This window comes from Molossus molossus, unplaced genomic scaffold, assembly GCF_014108415.1.
Source record: "Molossus molossus isolate mMolMol1 unplaced genomic scaffold, mMolMol1.p scaffold_m16_p_5, whole genome shotgun sequence".
In the NCBI taxonomy this organism is placed as follows: domain Eukaryota; kingdom Metazoa; phylum Chordata; class Mammalia; order Chiroptera; family Molossidae; genus Molossus; species Molossus molossus.
In genome coordinates this window covers 66,870,532-66,886,587 of record NW_023425388.1, presented here as the reverse complement: position 1 = coordinate 66,886,587, position 16,056 = coordinate 66,870,532, and the positions used below count along the sequence as shown (strand labels likewise).

Genomic DNA, 16,056 nt, shown 5'->3' with positions numbered 1-16,056 from the left:
GGGGGAGGGAGGGAAGGAGGGAGAGACAGAGAGATAAACATCAATGTGAGAGAGACACAGCCATTGGTTGCCTCCCTCATGACCCCAACCAGGGCCAGGGATCAAACCACAACCAAGGAACGTGCCCTTGACCGGAATCGAACCCACGACTCTGGTCCATGGGCCGATGCTCTAACAGCTGAGCCAAACCAGCCAGAGCTGCACATTTATTTTTATAAACACAGTTATTACTTAAATATGTTGTGAGGATTCTAAACAAGGAGGATAATCCCCTCAGATTTGCATTTCAATAACTCATTTTTCTATCGCAACTTGTGTAATTTGTGAGCAAAATAATTCCCTCACACAAGCAGAATGCCATCTGGCTTCTCCGTGACTAGGTAAAGAGAAGCAGCGTGCCCGTATGAACACGGTACGAGGCCGTGATTCCGTGGGGAAAGCGGGGCTGCGGGTTTTTGTCAAGTTAAGGGCAAAAAGCCTCCCAAGAGCCCCAGGCCGTCCCAGAGAGAGTCCATTTAGTGTGCCCGGAGAGCCACCTCTGCGGGACAAGTGAGGAACCCTGGACCCTACAGACCGCAAGGCTCACCCTGCCCTCATCCTGCCCGCACGCTAGGCCCTGGGGCAGAAAGGCAAACACAGAACACACACTGTGGTGGGTACAACAGCAGAAATACAGGCAGACACAGGAACATAAGACTAACTCTGGGGCAGTCTCAGAAACCTTTCGGGGAGAGACATGATCTAAACTAGACTTTTGATGAATAAACAGGAATCCGCCGGGCACATGAATTGAGGAACGACGTTCGGGATAAAGGGAACGATATGCAGGCTCAGAGGAGTGCCTGGCAAACCAGGAGCACTTGAATGTGCAGAAGAATCAGAGGTTGACTAGAACCTTGGTGGGTTATGCACAATATCGCAGTGGAGTTTTTCTCTCACACGGGTTCACTAATACCAATCTACTGCTCGTTTAAAGTGAAAGACATCAAAGGTGAATCAAAACAAACAACATATTTAAGAAATAAACACTAAACACAACACTGAAGGACAGACTCAGTCCTGTCCCTCAACTCCAGACTTTTGGCCATGAGGATGCTAACAGATGATACACAGTGGAGGCTTGAATGTGGCCGAATTTATCCATGTGTGGTCTGCAGATGCCGGGACAGGAATGCACCCAGGCTAGCCTTTTGGTCCCAGGAGGATGAGAGACATGTGGAGCAGGGCCACCAGCCTACACCCACCGCCCCCAAGCCCACCTCAGATTTGTGAGCTAAATTATGCCTATTGACATATGCTGCTGGCACTTTCGCAGCCGGATAATAAAATTGGGTATGTTCACATAGTGGAAGACTCCCCATCAGCCATACGGACACAGCTCATAAACCTAACGTTGAACAATGGAAGTCAGGCACAAAAGTGTACACAGCATATGTCTTCTATGCAAAGTTCAAAAACAGGAGAAAAATCTGTGGATGGTGTTCGCATCTCGAAGGCAGGGTGTTAACTAAGCATTTCTTCACCTGCATGCTGGCCGCACAGGTCTGCTCATTTCGTGGAACTTCACTGACCTGTACACTCCTGGCCGTTGTACTTTTCTGTAATGTATAGAATGAAAACGCTGATGTAGCCCTTGTGATAAAGAAAATACTTACTGAGGTGTGGAGAGACAGGAGGGCAGCTCTCCAGGACTGTTTTCACAGAGGCTTTGTTACTCGGAGTATTTTTCTTCCCCCAAAACATGGCCTCTTTGAAATTAGTAATGAAATCCTTTGCTTTCGGGGTCTCTTGAATAGGACCCATGAAGTAGCTGCTGGTGGCCCACCCGACCACTGTCAGGCATAAAGTGAAAAGCAACAGGAGCCGCAGTTTGTAGGAAAGGTAGAAAGTTGTGTGGAAGCCCATGTCTCCTGCGATGTGTCACTCGGCCTCACTGCGGGCGGGAAGCTCCCTGTTCCCCTTTCCCAGTCGGACTACACACTCGATGACAGCTGAAGACGCAGCGCCTGCTTCTGCTCGTCGTTCTGCTCCAGCAATCTCTACAAGGTGATCACAAAGGCATGTTTCAGATGGACATCCTACCCTGAAATGATTCCCGTCAGCACAAACTGAAAACCTATCCCCAGCGGAACTTGACTAACAGTCATGGGAGTTCTCCAGCTAGGGTTCAGAGGTCATAAACTCAGAGATTTGAGAGGAAGAAGGTTCCGACCATCTCTACATCGCGGGAGTTCTCCCTGGGCCCTCTCTCGGGCTGTCCTTCACCCAGAGAAAAGCCATGCCCAGGTGCTGCTTGGGAGGAGAAAGCAGAGACTGTGGATGCCTCCTTGGTTCTGAGCTGGGCAGAGCCTAAAATACAGCCCTAAGGGTCCTCTTCCTGGCACAGCTTTAAGAGAAAGCTTACAACATGCAAAATCTTGTTACGGAGAACAAGACAGAAGCTCTTCTCTGTGAGAGCTAGAACAATGTGTTCCTCAACAACCGGATGAAAAACGAAGGATTTCACAATGAGGCACGGGCATGGGACACACCCCAATAGGTGGGGAGAGGCAAGAAACTAAGAGAATGTCAACACAGGAGGTCAATCATCTGTAGAATAACAGTTAAAATGGTTACAGTCAGAGGTTTTGATCCAGACAGAATCCACAGTTCCACCACATATTGGCCATGAAACCTGGTCTTCTGGTCTATAAAATGGGGATCAATATAACACTTACCCAGAGAGGTTACGGTGGGACTGGGTGCCCTAATGTATTTATGCATCAAGTGTTAGCCCACCTCCTGATACACAAGAAGCTCCCACTAAGTGGTTAATATTGTTATATTGTTATATGACTTTCTTTAAGTAACTAGAGATGAGGGATGGCCAACAGGCAGACACACTGGAGGTGGCTAGAACCACCATTATAACTGTATTTCTCACTGTCACTTGATAAGATACCATGCCGATTTCATACTTAAGTTTGAACTCATCTGAGAGGTGGCTATGTTCTCAGTTACTGACAAAAATCCAGTTTCTGAGGGACATAGCTGAGGGACCACCTGGACCATGGTGAGAACACTACAGTGATGAAGGCTACCTGGTGAGAAGCAATACCCCGGACATGCTGCCTGCATTGCCAAAACCACACCTCTCCTCAGATTCTAACCATGTTATCAGACACAGACATGCTAAAGCCAGGGCACCGATCATCTCTACAGCCAAACATAGTCTCAATTTAATGAACAGAATGAGGACCAAAATATTTTCTATGCCAAGTGATAACACAGAAACGCTTATGATTAAATCTTAAGTAACAAAAGAGAAAATAAACTCTATATGTGTATGATTACCACTAAAATGATAGAAATAAGAAAACTCTAGGGAAAAAAAATAGCCAAAAGCTAGCAACAATTGTATCAGGAATATGGGGTTAGACAGGGGTGTATTTTTTTTTTCTTTTCAGAATTTTGTATGGTATCATCTGTTCTTTTATAATGAAAATAAAGGGGTGTGTGTGTGTGTGTGTGTGTGTGTGTGTGTGTTTAATGAGATGTGGGGATGTGGTAATTTACTATGAAAAACAAAATTTTACCAACTCTCAGGATGGCCTCTTACTTACTAAAGGGTAGTATTTCAACAATTTAGCTCTAGGTTAGTTTGAGGGAAACCTAGAAAGCATGTCTCTCTAGACACAATGTAATTAAAGGAGGTTAGCTTCCTGGGTCAAACCACAAAAAAGAAGATTTGACCCAAGCAGCAATTAAACAGTGTGACCTGTATTTAGTCCTGAAGGTATCATAAGAAATAACAGTAATAACAGCTAGTAAAAGCGATTTATTTGTGCATTGACACTGTGCCATGTATTGGGGTTAAATAACTTTATTACCTTATTTAATTCTCATCTCCACCTTACGAGATAAGAATTATTAGTCTCTCTAAACCTTCGTTTAGAGAGATTAAAGAACTTGCCCAAGACTACGCAAGCAGTAAGTGGTGAAGCTGGGGCCTGAGCCCACGTGGTCAGCTCCAAAGTCTGGGCTTCTGCCACACCCTTCACATGGACATTTCAATCTCTTTCCTTGGGGCCTGGGTGGACCCAACACAAACCCTTGCCATATGCAGAGTTTTTTAAGGGCCTTCTACCTCTCTCCCACACCCTCCTGTTCCTTTCCTTGGGCCTGTTTGTTCGAAGGGCTTCCTGAAGGTCTCTTCTCTTCCTTCCAGGTAAGTCTGCAGGTTCCTGGGCCAATCAGACAACCTCTTGTGGACTTAATTTCAGGAAGCGTAAATGCTGGGAGTGCCAATCGTTCTTTATTAAAATCTCAGTCTTGGAAAATTTAGACTGGGAACGTTGTTTTTCTAAGAGCTGCTTGTGGAGGGATTATCCCCTGACAGGGGGCTCAGCTGCCCGAGGGGTTTCTGATCACAGAACTACAGTGGAGAGCACACACATATGTCCCCTGCATTTTACAGAGGCAGGGAGTATGGCTTCATGGCTTCAAGAGATTTGAAACCTACCCTAGTAGTGAGCTCAGAATAACCATAGGCTACTACTGCTGAACAGCAGCTCAAGGAATCTGTCCAAAGATAAGAAATGTATTATAAAAGCAAGGAGCCATCCTTAATGATTACTGAATAATTAGCTCTTCTTTGCTAACCCCGCTTATTGAGACTATGTGGGATCCAGTTAAAAAGATTCACTTCAGCCTTGGCCGGTGTGGCTCAGTGGTTGAGCATCGATCCATGCACCAAGAGGTTGCCAGTTCAATTCCCGGTCAGGGCATATGCCAAGGATGTGGGCCTGATCCCCGGTGGGGGGCATGCAGGAGGCGGCCTATCGATGTTCTCTCTCATCGATGTTTCTATCTTTCTCTCCTCCCTTTCTCTCTCTATAAAAAATTAATAAAGGAAAAAAATTTTTTTATAAGAATTACTTCAGATTTTTTCTAGTCTTAGTGCGCTCCTCAAAACTGACCACACAGGGAGCCAGCATGAAGAAAGCTCATGTGTGAGGTCTCCTTGGTCTTGTGGGTGAACATCCAAGGTGTGAACAGTCAGCCACTAACACAATTGTCTTTCAAGAGAGATCTGCTGCCCAGCCTGCTTATCCGCTGAGTGACTAAAACAATCCCTTTAGGCATGTTTCCCCAGCTGGAAAACAGTGAAAATCTCACAACAGTTGCTGTAAGAATTTGATGAGATTTACATACACATACACCTGGTACATTCCCAGAAACATACTGTATTTTCATTGACTGATACCAATGTGATTCATGCTCAAATGTTACCCAAATGCTAATCGAGATAATATTATCTCTGGAGTTCCACTTGAAATACAGATTATTTTTATTTTTTATTTTTCTCTAATTTCCTATTTTTCTTTCAATGAGTATATATTATTTTTATAGTGAAAAAAACAGTAATGATTTTTTTTAAACAGAAGTTTGTTTTGGGGCAGGTAACCCCTGGTTGGTGTTTGGGAAAAACATTATCAGAACAGACTTACTTATAATAAAATTTAGTAAATTGAGACCCTGATCAAGGCGGTCTTGAAGGAAAGAGGTGTCATGACTAGAGAAGAAATGTAGGTACCATGAAAGAAGTTATTTTAGGGCAAGACTTGCCACCCTTTTACTTTCTAGAAGTTTGCCCTAGAGTTAGTTCAAAATAATGTTTTCATACTTTTGTTTTTCCTCTTCTCAATTCAACCAGTCTTTTCTGAGCACCTGCTATTTTCAGGCATAGCGCTGGGTCTACAAAAAAAAATGCAAAGGAAATCGAAGTACTATCCTTACACTCACAGTTCATTTCAATCCTTTCTTAGACTGTAATGTCTGTGATTTATTTTCAAATAGACCAGCCCCATCCCCCAAAATGGGGGAATAAATAAGATTGGCAAAATATTGAGAAGTATTGAAGCTAGGTGATAGGTAGTTACCTGAGGGTTCATTTGCTTTTTTTCTCTCCTTTTGTTTATGCTTGAATTTTTCCAAAATAATAAAAGAAAAAATCTAGCAGAGAAGACAAGCTATATAACAACAGGTAAATCAGCATGAATGCCAAGTATCATTCCTGGAGAATCTCTACATACACAAATTTTGCACCACCATTGGGAGGAGGGGGCGGGGGGGGGGGGGGGACATGAGGTGTCACTCCATAACTATTTACTAAGCACTTATCCACCAGGAAGAAAAGATGTGGTCTCCATTCAGTTGCCAAAGGTGCCAGAATAACATTCTGATGTTTCTAAATCCAGCTGGTAATCCTGGAGACACAGGGCATCTCAGTGGGCATGATGTGGCCCAGGCACATGGTCCTACTCCTGTGGGTTTCTCTGGGGCAGCACCAGGGGAAAAGCTGATAACTGCTACTCCCTTCACTCCTGCAGAGTTCCTGAGAGCTGACTCTTGCACACATTGTCCTCCCTTCCTTGGTCCTCTGGTATTTATTCTCCTGATTATAGTTCCTTTACCTGAGTCATCATTGCCCAGACCCCAAAGAAGCAATGGTTCCCTGGGTGGGGGGCAAAGGTGGGATAGAAATGGCAGCCATTTACATGGACAAGTCATTTAAACTCAAAGACTGAGCTCCTAATGGCTAAAACTGGAAGTATCTGAGCAAGAAAATAATGATGGCGTAGATGAAAATCTGTAAAAAAATTATAAATTCCTAACTGGGCAGGTCAAAGTGGGTAGTCACACCCCAGGCCTATAGCTTCTTTAGTGAAAAGTTACTAAACAATCCCTGTCCATTGTTCTTGTGCATCTAGGTTAACACATCTTTGAAATGCTAGAAGAGACTCAATGGCGTAACCTTTGAGAGAACACACAACCTTAACTACCCTGTAATCCAATCCGCACCTTGCTTTTTCCAACCTTCAGATAATCTTCCTTATGTTCCCTCCTTAATTTCAAATGCAAGAAAGAAACTAAAAAACAGATCTTGCTTCCTAGCAATTATCAGTTTGGCTCAAATAAATTTTTAACGAAAATTCTCTCTAGGTTTGGACGTGTCTTATGTCGACAATAGTATTGCATTGTAACCTTCACAACAAATTGAGTATCTGTGAGTTCACAATAGTATAAATGATCAAATAAATATACTCTTCCCTACAGTAAACTTCCAATTAATAAGGAAGAAAAAGATGGGAAAAAAAATCACCATTAGGCAAATACCACTGTAATAACTGTTGCAGACAAGAACCACCAACAGGTGCTAAAATTAGTGAGAGAAAATTTGAGGATAAACACAGTTTGAAGAGTCTCAAAATATCCTCCCCAGGATAATTATTAACTACAAAGGAAACAACAGTAAACTTTATAGGGGGGAAATCTAGCAAATACGAACCTTAACTAGGTGATCAAGGTTAATATCACCAGTGGTAAGACCTATCAACTTCAAGATTAGTAATATGACCCTGTGATTGGTACTCTTCTACAGAACTTGATTCCACAAAATGACTGATAACTCTTTCAAAGGAACAAAATAATGAAAGACAAGAAAAAAACGGAGAAACTGTCTCAGATTGGAGGAGATGGAGGATAAATAACTAAGTGCAATTAGAATCCTGGATAGAATACAGAAACAGGAAAAAAGAATCCACTGGAAGCTACAGTGGGTGCAGTGAGGACAAGACCATGGAGCTCACCATCCACACGCCACTGACCCTTCCTTTCATCTCTCAGTGGCTATCCTTTGCCGCTGATACTACGATGGGTGTACGGATTGCTGTCTTTTAGCAGTTCCTGAAGTGCATGTTTGGGATTTGTTGAAGAAAACTGGATACAGTAAACAGAAAGAATCTTGGAAGCTGTTTGACTGCTGTCTTTTCTCAGACTAGTCTGAAAGGGAATTACCCCCATTCATTCTGAGTTTGTGGATCTGAGATACAAAATATTTTCCAGATAAGTCATGGAATGGCATCTGTGATTGTCTCCAAAAAGAGGCCATCAGAAGGAAACTATCACAAAAAAAAACACCTGTGTGTTAAATACTTTGACCCCTGGTTGGAACCAGATCAAGGGGGATTTGTGGAGCACTGCATTCCCCAAACACCATTACCAGCATGAACACATTAACTTGTACCTGAAGCCCATGTTGCATGGGGACTTCATTATTGCTTAACCAAAGCAAGACTCAGATTACATGGCAGAAAACATTCTTTCCTACCTCGATGCCAGGTGTCTGTGTGCAGCAGAGTTGGTATGTAAATAATGGCACCAAGTGGTCTCCAAAGGAACACTTTGGAAGAAGCCGGCTGAAAAATGGTGCGCACTGACCCTCTGTGGAAGGGTCTTTCAGAAAGACGAGGGTGGGATCAGTATCTGTTTAAAATAGACCCACAGCCCTGGTCAGGTGGCTCAGTTGGTTGGGGTGTCATTCCATACACCAAAAGGTTGTGGGTTTGATCCCCAGTCAGGGCACATGCCTAGGTTGCGGTTTGATCCCTGGTGGGGGTGTGTACGGGAGGCAAATGATCAATGTTTCTCTGTTTCTTTCTCCTTCTCTCTCTCTCTCTCTCTCTCTCTCTCTCTCTCTCTCTCCTCCCCCCCCCTAAAATCAATAAACATATCCTCAGGTGAGGATAAAAAAATTTTTAAAAGATAAAAATAAAAACAGATCCACAGATGACCCTTCCAGTTCATTTTATAAATCATTACACTCAAAGATTATCAGACTGATATAGAGATATAGAGACTATAGATCCTAACTGACCTGTATTAGGAACATGTTGAACAATGGGGAAATTTCTCTGGATTTAGTAATATATATATTTTTTTATTATGCTTCCTTTCTACACCGTTTCTTTTAATTTAAAGAACTATAAGCCAGGTTATATTATCTCCCAACAGGTAATACAGCTCTTTCCTTTTATTAATTGTTCTCTTTACCCCAGCCATCTCCTGATATTTGGTAGAGTAACACCTTTACACATGTGCTTGCCTCCTAATTTAAAATCCTATATCCGCATGCAGATGTAATGCACGTAACAGTTTAACCTCAAGGCTGTTGAAGTCCAGCCCCTGCTCCCCCATGCCTGAGACACTAACACAGAGTGTGTTCCCACTTAGCCATGGGCTGGGTTCAAGAACCTGATACCAGGGTTGATGTGGATTACCTAGAACACTTCCATCAGTGTTCACATGGTGTTTTCATTTTGTCATTGTGTGTGTGTGTGTGTGTGTGTGCGTGTGGTGAGTTTTTAATGGGAATCTTGTTTTAAAATATAATTTAAAGTTTAACACAGAGTGTTTTATTTGTTGAGCAGTATATACAATAAAGAGGTACCTTAACATTTTTGTTGTTCTTTTCCTCGTAAGTACTCCTGAGTACTAATGGTCACTTCCCAGAGTATTCATTTGACTTCACTGTCAAAAACCATTATTCTGGCCCTGGCCAGTTTGGCTCAGCAGTTAGAGCGACAGCCTGCAGTCCAGAGAGACCCGGGTTCGGTTCTCACTAAGGGCACGTACCTTGGTTGCAGTTTGTCCCTGGTCCTGGTTGGTCATGTGGGTGGCAGCCACTCGATGTGTCCCTTTCACGTCGAAGTTTCTCTCTTTCTCCCTTCCTCTCTCTCCCTCCCACTCTATCTGAACAAAAAATGGAAAAATGTCCTCAGGTGAGGGTAAAACACACACACACACACACACACACACACACACACACACACACACAAAACCATTATTCTGTACATTAGTAACCCTGGGGAGGGAAGAACAAGAGGCCCTATTGACTGAGTTTCCTGGCTCCAGAATTCATGAATCCTGGCCTTGTCAGGGTGGTAGCAGGCTTGCTTGTATGTTGGAGCCCATATAACAGGTCAGGCTAGTTCAGAGGCCTATCTTGAGTGAAGGGTACTCCTTCGTGGTACAAAGTGGCAAGCTCATGAATCCCAACCCTGTTATGTCTGTTGTTACCTGCTGATGTGGCCCCGACAGGTTATCAAAGCTCCTGAGTGCTCAGCAGCTGGCACGTGTAAATAGCACTATCGTGCTGACAATGTATGGAAAAGTTTCGCCAACAGATTGGGTTGGCACTCCTTTTCCCTTGTTCAATAAGCTTTGATTGTTTCCGAGATAAAGCAATGTCAATAACATTTTAAAGGGCCAATAAGAACTTCCTGTTAACTAAACCTCTTCCTGTGGAAGCACACTTGACTGCTAAAGGGAAGGTCTCTGGTCTCTGTTTTGTCCTTTGTACCGAGAACGGTGTGGGGTATCACTGTGTGTGTGTGTGATTTGTTTATTGGGTTGGCTTTGCTTTTTCCTTTTCTTTTTAAATATATTCTCTCCCACATGTTACTAAATTCATTTCTATTTTTAAGAAATGAGTCTTGCCCACTGGGTGTGACTCAGTGGATTGAGCCTTGTCCCATGGACTGAGAGGACCCAGTTTGATTCCTGGTCAGGGCACATGCCTGGGCTACGGGCTCGATCCCCAGTGGGAGACGTGCAGGAGGCAGCCAATTAATATATCTCTCTCACATTGATGTTTCTCTCTCTCTCTCTAATAAAAACATATTTAAAAAGAAAAGAAGTGAGTCTAAAAGTGTTAAAAAAAAATGATAATAAGCTTCCACTCATAAGGTAAGCTCCTGACAGTGGTTGTAAGAGTAATTTAACTTTTACTATTCTCCATCTCACAGTGTTACTAGCAAACTGGTTAGGCGAGTCCTTGGGGAAAGGAAGGGAAGAAACAATTCTTCTGAACAAATGGACTTTCTATGTTGTTTAATAGAAAGTTCTTGTTCCTGAGAAATCAAGGCATTTGAATATGCTTACAAACTTTGAATAGTACCTACTAAATTACAGCAGGGCACTTTTGCAACCAAGGAAATCTGAAGTTCTGGGATTATAGTATAAATTCACAACTGTAACTCACTGCTGTATTCATGGTATTCATGTTTCAAAGCAATGGGATAGTCTAATTCTAACTATGCTTGTAATTAATTATGCTTGCCAATTAGACATTGGAAAGAAATTTGTGTCTAAATAGCTATTAAAACTATTAAATTGTACAGATGTCATTCATGACAGCTTTATACTATAAAATGTGCTTAATAAAAAACAAAAAGTTGTCCAAAAAATTGCTAAATAATGTCAATAAATCAAGTATGAGTATCATGCAGTACATCTAAACTGGCTTCATGCAGTTGTTACTTTAGCTACTAATTCAAAGCCAACACTCTTAATAAAGTATTGCAATACTCTGAAAAAAATATCATTAGCAAGAAATGAATGAAATTCAAATTAAGTCTGTAATTAATTGTATGATAACTGAACCATGGTTATATAAGGGGCTATATTAGGGGAAGTTGAGTGGATTTTCTGTACGATTTTTGCAACTTGTCTCTAAGTCCAAAATTAATTAAAAATGAAAAGTTAAAATAAAATAAAAAAAACTGGAGACTAAGTATAACCCAACATAAGGCAGTAAGATTAATTTAATTCTCAAAGAGAATCACTGATGCCCTGGCCCGTTTAGCTCAGTGGTTAGAGCATTGGCCCGCAGTCCGGTGAATCACGGGTTCCATTCTGGTCAAGGGCACATACCTACCTTGGTTGTGGTTCCTCCCTAGCCCTGGTCGGGTTGGGTGGGAGGCAACCAGACAAAGTGTCTCTCTCACGTGGATGTTTCACTCTTTCTCTTTCTCCTTCTCCTTCTTCCTCTCTCTTTCCTCCCCCTCCCTCCCACTTTCTCTGAAGATAAAAAGAAAAATATCCTCGTGTAAGGATTTAAAAAAAACAAAGAGAGAATCACTGATCTATGTATTCCTGTGACCTAACAAATACTCAGTGCTGAATTTGGTAAATCATAAATTACTTTGTAGGACATGCTAGTTAAAATACATAAGGACACTACTAAAACAGATGGAACACACACAAAAAAAAAATAATGATTACTAAGGAAGGAAAAACATTAACAGGATGTAAAATTGCATTTTGGGAAGATTTTAGAAAGTAAAAAGGCTCACCTGCATGCTAGCTCCCTTCGGTTTACTAACCCAGCACTCTCCCAAGGGTAGAGGGCTCCATCTAGAATGAATGGCACTTTCTTTTGGTCACACCCACCACCTACTGCTCCTCTGCCACTGAGCTCTCCACAGCAGTGCTCCTCTTCCCTGACTCTGAAAGGAGTTACTACTCCAACTGCCCCTTCCTCCCTGAATCCACAGAGCACAACAGAGCAGGGTCCATGCATCTGGGCAAGAGATGCCGGATGATCCTGTATCACCCATTTTACAGCAAGAGTTGTCATAAAACGGTCAGGAGACATGACGTAAATTTAATAAGCAAAGGACTGAAATTGTTTTATACAGTATATGTTATGCAGCATAACAAAATTCATAGGAATTTCTGATGGGAGATTTTAATGGAGGTTCAATGTGTACTTATGTGGCATTTCCAGCTGTCCCCCAGAACCCTGCAGTGGGGTCAGAGTTCCCTTTCTGCTGTCATCAGGGACACCTCAATGAGAAGGTTGGAGAAGGACTCAGGTAATGGGAAAAAAAGGGCCCTGAAGTCATGTAGAACTGAGTTTAAATCTTGTTAACAGATTTATCAATGGATTTGGGCAAGTAACCTAAATTCTGAGTTTGTTTTGCCATTTATTTAAAAAGCATATTTCAAAATGTGGTTCCAAGAGTACTCGTATCTAATACAGAGCGGAATTTGTTAAAATTGAAGATTCCTAGGTCCTATTCCCAGAGCAGCTGGGCCTGGGACTCAGGAAAATAAATTTTTAACAAGCTTCTCAGATGATTCTTACACACACTGAAGTTTGAGAAACACTGAAATAAGAGAATGAGCCTGAAATGCAATAGGTCCTTCAGAAACATCAATTTTTCCTGGTGAGGAAAAGCAGTACAGATATGTAAAAATTAGATCTTAAAAATGCATTTAAGCCCAGCCAGTGTGGCTCAGTGGATTGGGCATTGTCCCATGAACTGAGAGGTCCCAGTTTGATTCCCAGTCAGGGCACATGCCCAGGTTTTGGGCTCATTCCCCAGTGAGGGGCGTGCAGGAGGCAGCCAATTGATGTTTCTCTCTCACATCCATGTTTCTGTTCTCTCTCCCTTCCTTTCTCTCTAAAAAGCAATAAAAATAATTTTTAAAATAAATTTAAAAGATGCATTTGAATAGCTTTTGACTTCATCAACAAATATTACTAAAATAACCAAAAACTGAAAAGAATCAGTGTTAACATTAAGGAGCTAATTTAATTAATTACAATACCACCATACGATGGAACATATACTTTCATTAAAATGGTGTTCAGCCTGGCTGGTGTGGCTCAGTGGTTGAGTATCGACCCACACACCAAGAGGTCGCTGGTTCAATTCCTGGTCAGGGCATATGCCCAGGTTATGGGCCAAATCCCCAGTGTGGGGCCTGCAGGAGGTGGCCAATCGATGTTTCCTCTCATCAATGTTTCTATCTCTCTCTCTCTTTCTGTTCCCCTCTCTCTAAAATCAATTTTAAAATTTTTTTAGTAAATAAATAAAATGGGGTTTAAAAAAGTTAATTACATGGGAAAGTGCTTATAATAGCTAAGTTTAAAAAAATATATATGTAGAATATAATCCAAACTATACTATATATGTGTGTGGTATGCATGTCTTTTATATATAAAATTCCAGAAAGAATCACTGGTGGTTGTTTCTTTTTTTTTTTTTTTTTTTTTATCCTCACCCAAGGACATTTTTCCATTTTTTTGTACAGATAAAGTGGGAGGGAGAGAGAGGAAGGGAGAGAGAGAGAGAAACATCGACATGAAGGGACACATCGAGTGGCTGCCACCCGCACGACCAACCAGGGCCGGGGACAAACTGCAACCGAGGTACGTGCCCTTAGCGGGAACCGAACCCAGGTCTCTCCGGACCGCAGGCCGACGTTCTAACCGCTGAGCCAAACTGGCCAGGGCTGGTGGTTGTTCCTTAATTACAGAACTAAGGAAATCTTGTTTCTTCTGTATCTTCTAATTTTTTCTAAAATGGGGTTTTATGATCATAAACAATATACTTTTCAGGCAAAATGACTACATAATTTTCCTTTAAAATACATTAAAGTTTAGAGATGACACAATAGACAAAGACTATAACTTTCAGTTACCTAAGTTTGGCAGCAATTCATTCAAATAAACTTCAAGGAAATCTGTTCTAAAGAGACCCCAACAAGCCCCAAATCTCAAAGAAAAACCTCAGGGGCTATCAATAATTTTCAATGCCAGAGAATCTTGTGGTCTGTGTTTGAAATTACTATTCCTAGACTCCACCTCCAGAGAGTTTTATTTCAAAGGCTTGAGGCAAGGCCAGGGAATCCATATTTTCAACAGGAACCCAGGTTGGTTTGAGAAACCATTGTTCATTGATGGCTTAAAAAGAGAGAGAAGAAAACCACTGATTTGGATATTCTCACTTTGAATAAAAAAATCTTCAAAGGGATAGTTAGTTCCTAAATCACACTCATGCATCCCTGGAAAAAGCACACATTAAATAACACTCAGTTTAATGTAGATACTAAATACTTATTCTATCAAGTGGCATAAAACATATAATAACAGAGCTAGTTTTATCCCCCTCCCCCAAGATTATGTGGTCCAAGTTCAGCACTTCTCTTTAACAGATGTTTTTGATCTGATCAAAGCATGGATCATGAAACTGTTTGCAATTTCATGGGGGTACAAAGGCCAACTCTGCTCTAGAAGATAAAATTTCAAAAAGATAAATTATGGTCCAATACAGCATTATCTCCTCCCCCTAGAGACACATTCCAGCTCTCCTGCCCAGGCCAGGTGCCTAAAATAGCCCCCTAACCCTCTTTTCAAGCCCAATTTCTCCATCTGGACCTTGAATCCTACTCATTCGTAGTCAAGATTCCTTGACCTTCTGGCACTCTCAATATATTATTTTCTTCTCTTTAAAAATGTAGAAATTTAAAAATTCAGCAACAAAAAACTCTCCTCAAGCCCCAAATACAATCTTCTTCCTCCTCCTTTTCATCAAAGGGCTGGAGAGGTCTCCCTGTGCCCTGGCTGCCTCTTTGTTCTCATTCCTCACCCACTCTTGAACACTTACAACACGCACACTCCCAGCCGATGGATATCGCTGTCCTAAGGCTACCAACCCAAAGGCCTTTTCTCAGTCCCAACCCTCCTGAACTTTTTCTTTTCTTTTTTTTTCAGGCCTAGGTTTAGCCCTTGTCTAATGGAAGACCAAACATCAACAGGCAGCCATGGATTGACACAGAGCCTGACTAAGGGCAGGTGTCTCAGAAGTACTTCATTTTTAAAATTTTATTTTTCAATTACGCTTAATATTCAATATTATACGAGTTTCAGGTGTACAGCGTAGTGGTTAGGCATTTCTGTAACTTACAAAGTGATCCCCCTCCACGAGTCCAGCACCCACCTGGCACCACATGTTACAGTATTATTGACTACATTCCCTATGTTGTACGTGTTACATCCCCGTGATGATTTTGTAGCTGCCAATCTGTACCAAGAACTTTAAAATCCAGATGGCTCTCACAACTCCTCTGCCCCTGTAGGCCCTGGGATCAACAGTCAATTTCTTAGTAAAAACCCTGGGGAAGCAGGGATCCAATGAAGAAGGGGCTTTTTCACGTTGATGCGCCCGCTGGGAGAGAGAAGCTGGGGGCCATCCCAGAACCGTGAAGCTGGGCCTGGGAGGATGGGCGGAGGAACCTCGAATCTCTTCCTACCTGGCAGCATCTCGCTTGGCTCCCCGCCGGCGGCCGAGGAATAGCCGCGATGGCGCCTGCACCGGGGCCGGTGCTTCCCGGCCAGCTCGACCTCCACAGGCTCCCTGCCCAGCCCGGCCGGTCGGCTGAAGCAGGACAACCCCACCGAGGCCAGGCCGCGCCGGCCCACGCGCGCCCAGCCCGGCCCGAACCCTGCCTGCCGTCCGGAGATGCCCAGGCGGCGCCCGCCACCGCCCTCCGCTCGGAATTGCGCCGCCCGGGCGCCAGCGGAGCCAAGGCCGGGCGTACTCACCCCAGAGGCGGCAGCAGTCGGCACCGCGGGGAGGAAGGGGAGGCTGAAGCGGCCGTGGG

General features: G+C 42.8%; 1 protein-coding gene across 1 annotated transcript in view; it reads right to left on the bottom strand.

Annotated features, from left to right (window-relative positions):
• The window catches only part of B4GALT4 (beta-1,4-galactosyltransferase 4), a 36,503-nt gene extending 20,447 nt beyond the window's left edge, over window positions 1-16,056 (bottom strand). Inside the window, exons 1-2 of the mRNA XM_036243241.1 lie at window positions 15,998-16,056; window positions 1,656-2,039 (exon numbers count right to left, since the gene is read on the bottom strand). Coding sequence (XP_036099134.1) covers window positions 1,656-1,905 — 250 coding nt within the window. The 5' untranslated portion in view covers window positions 1,906-2,039; window positions 15,998-16,056. The remainder of the gene's footprint in view (window positions 1-1,655; window positions 2,040-15,997) is intronic.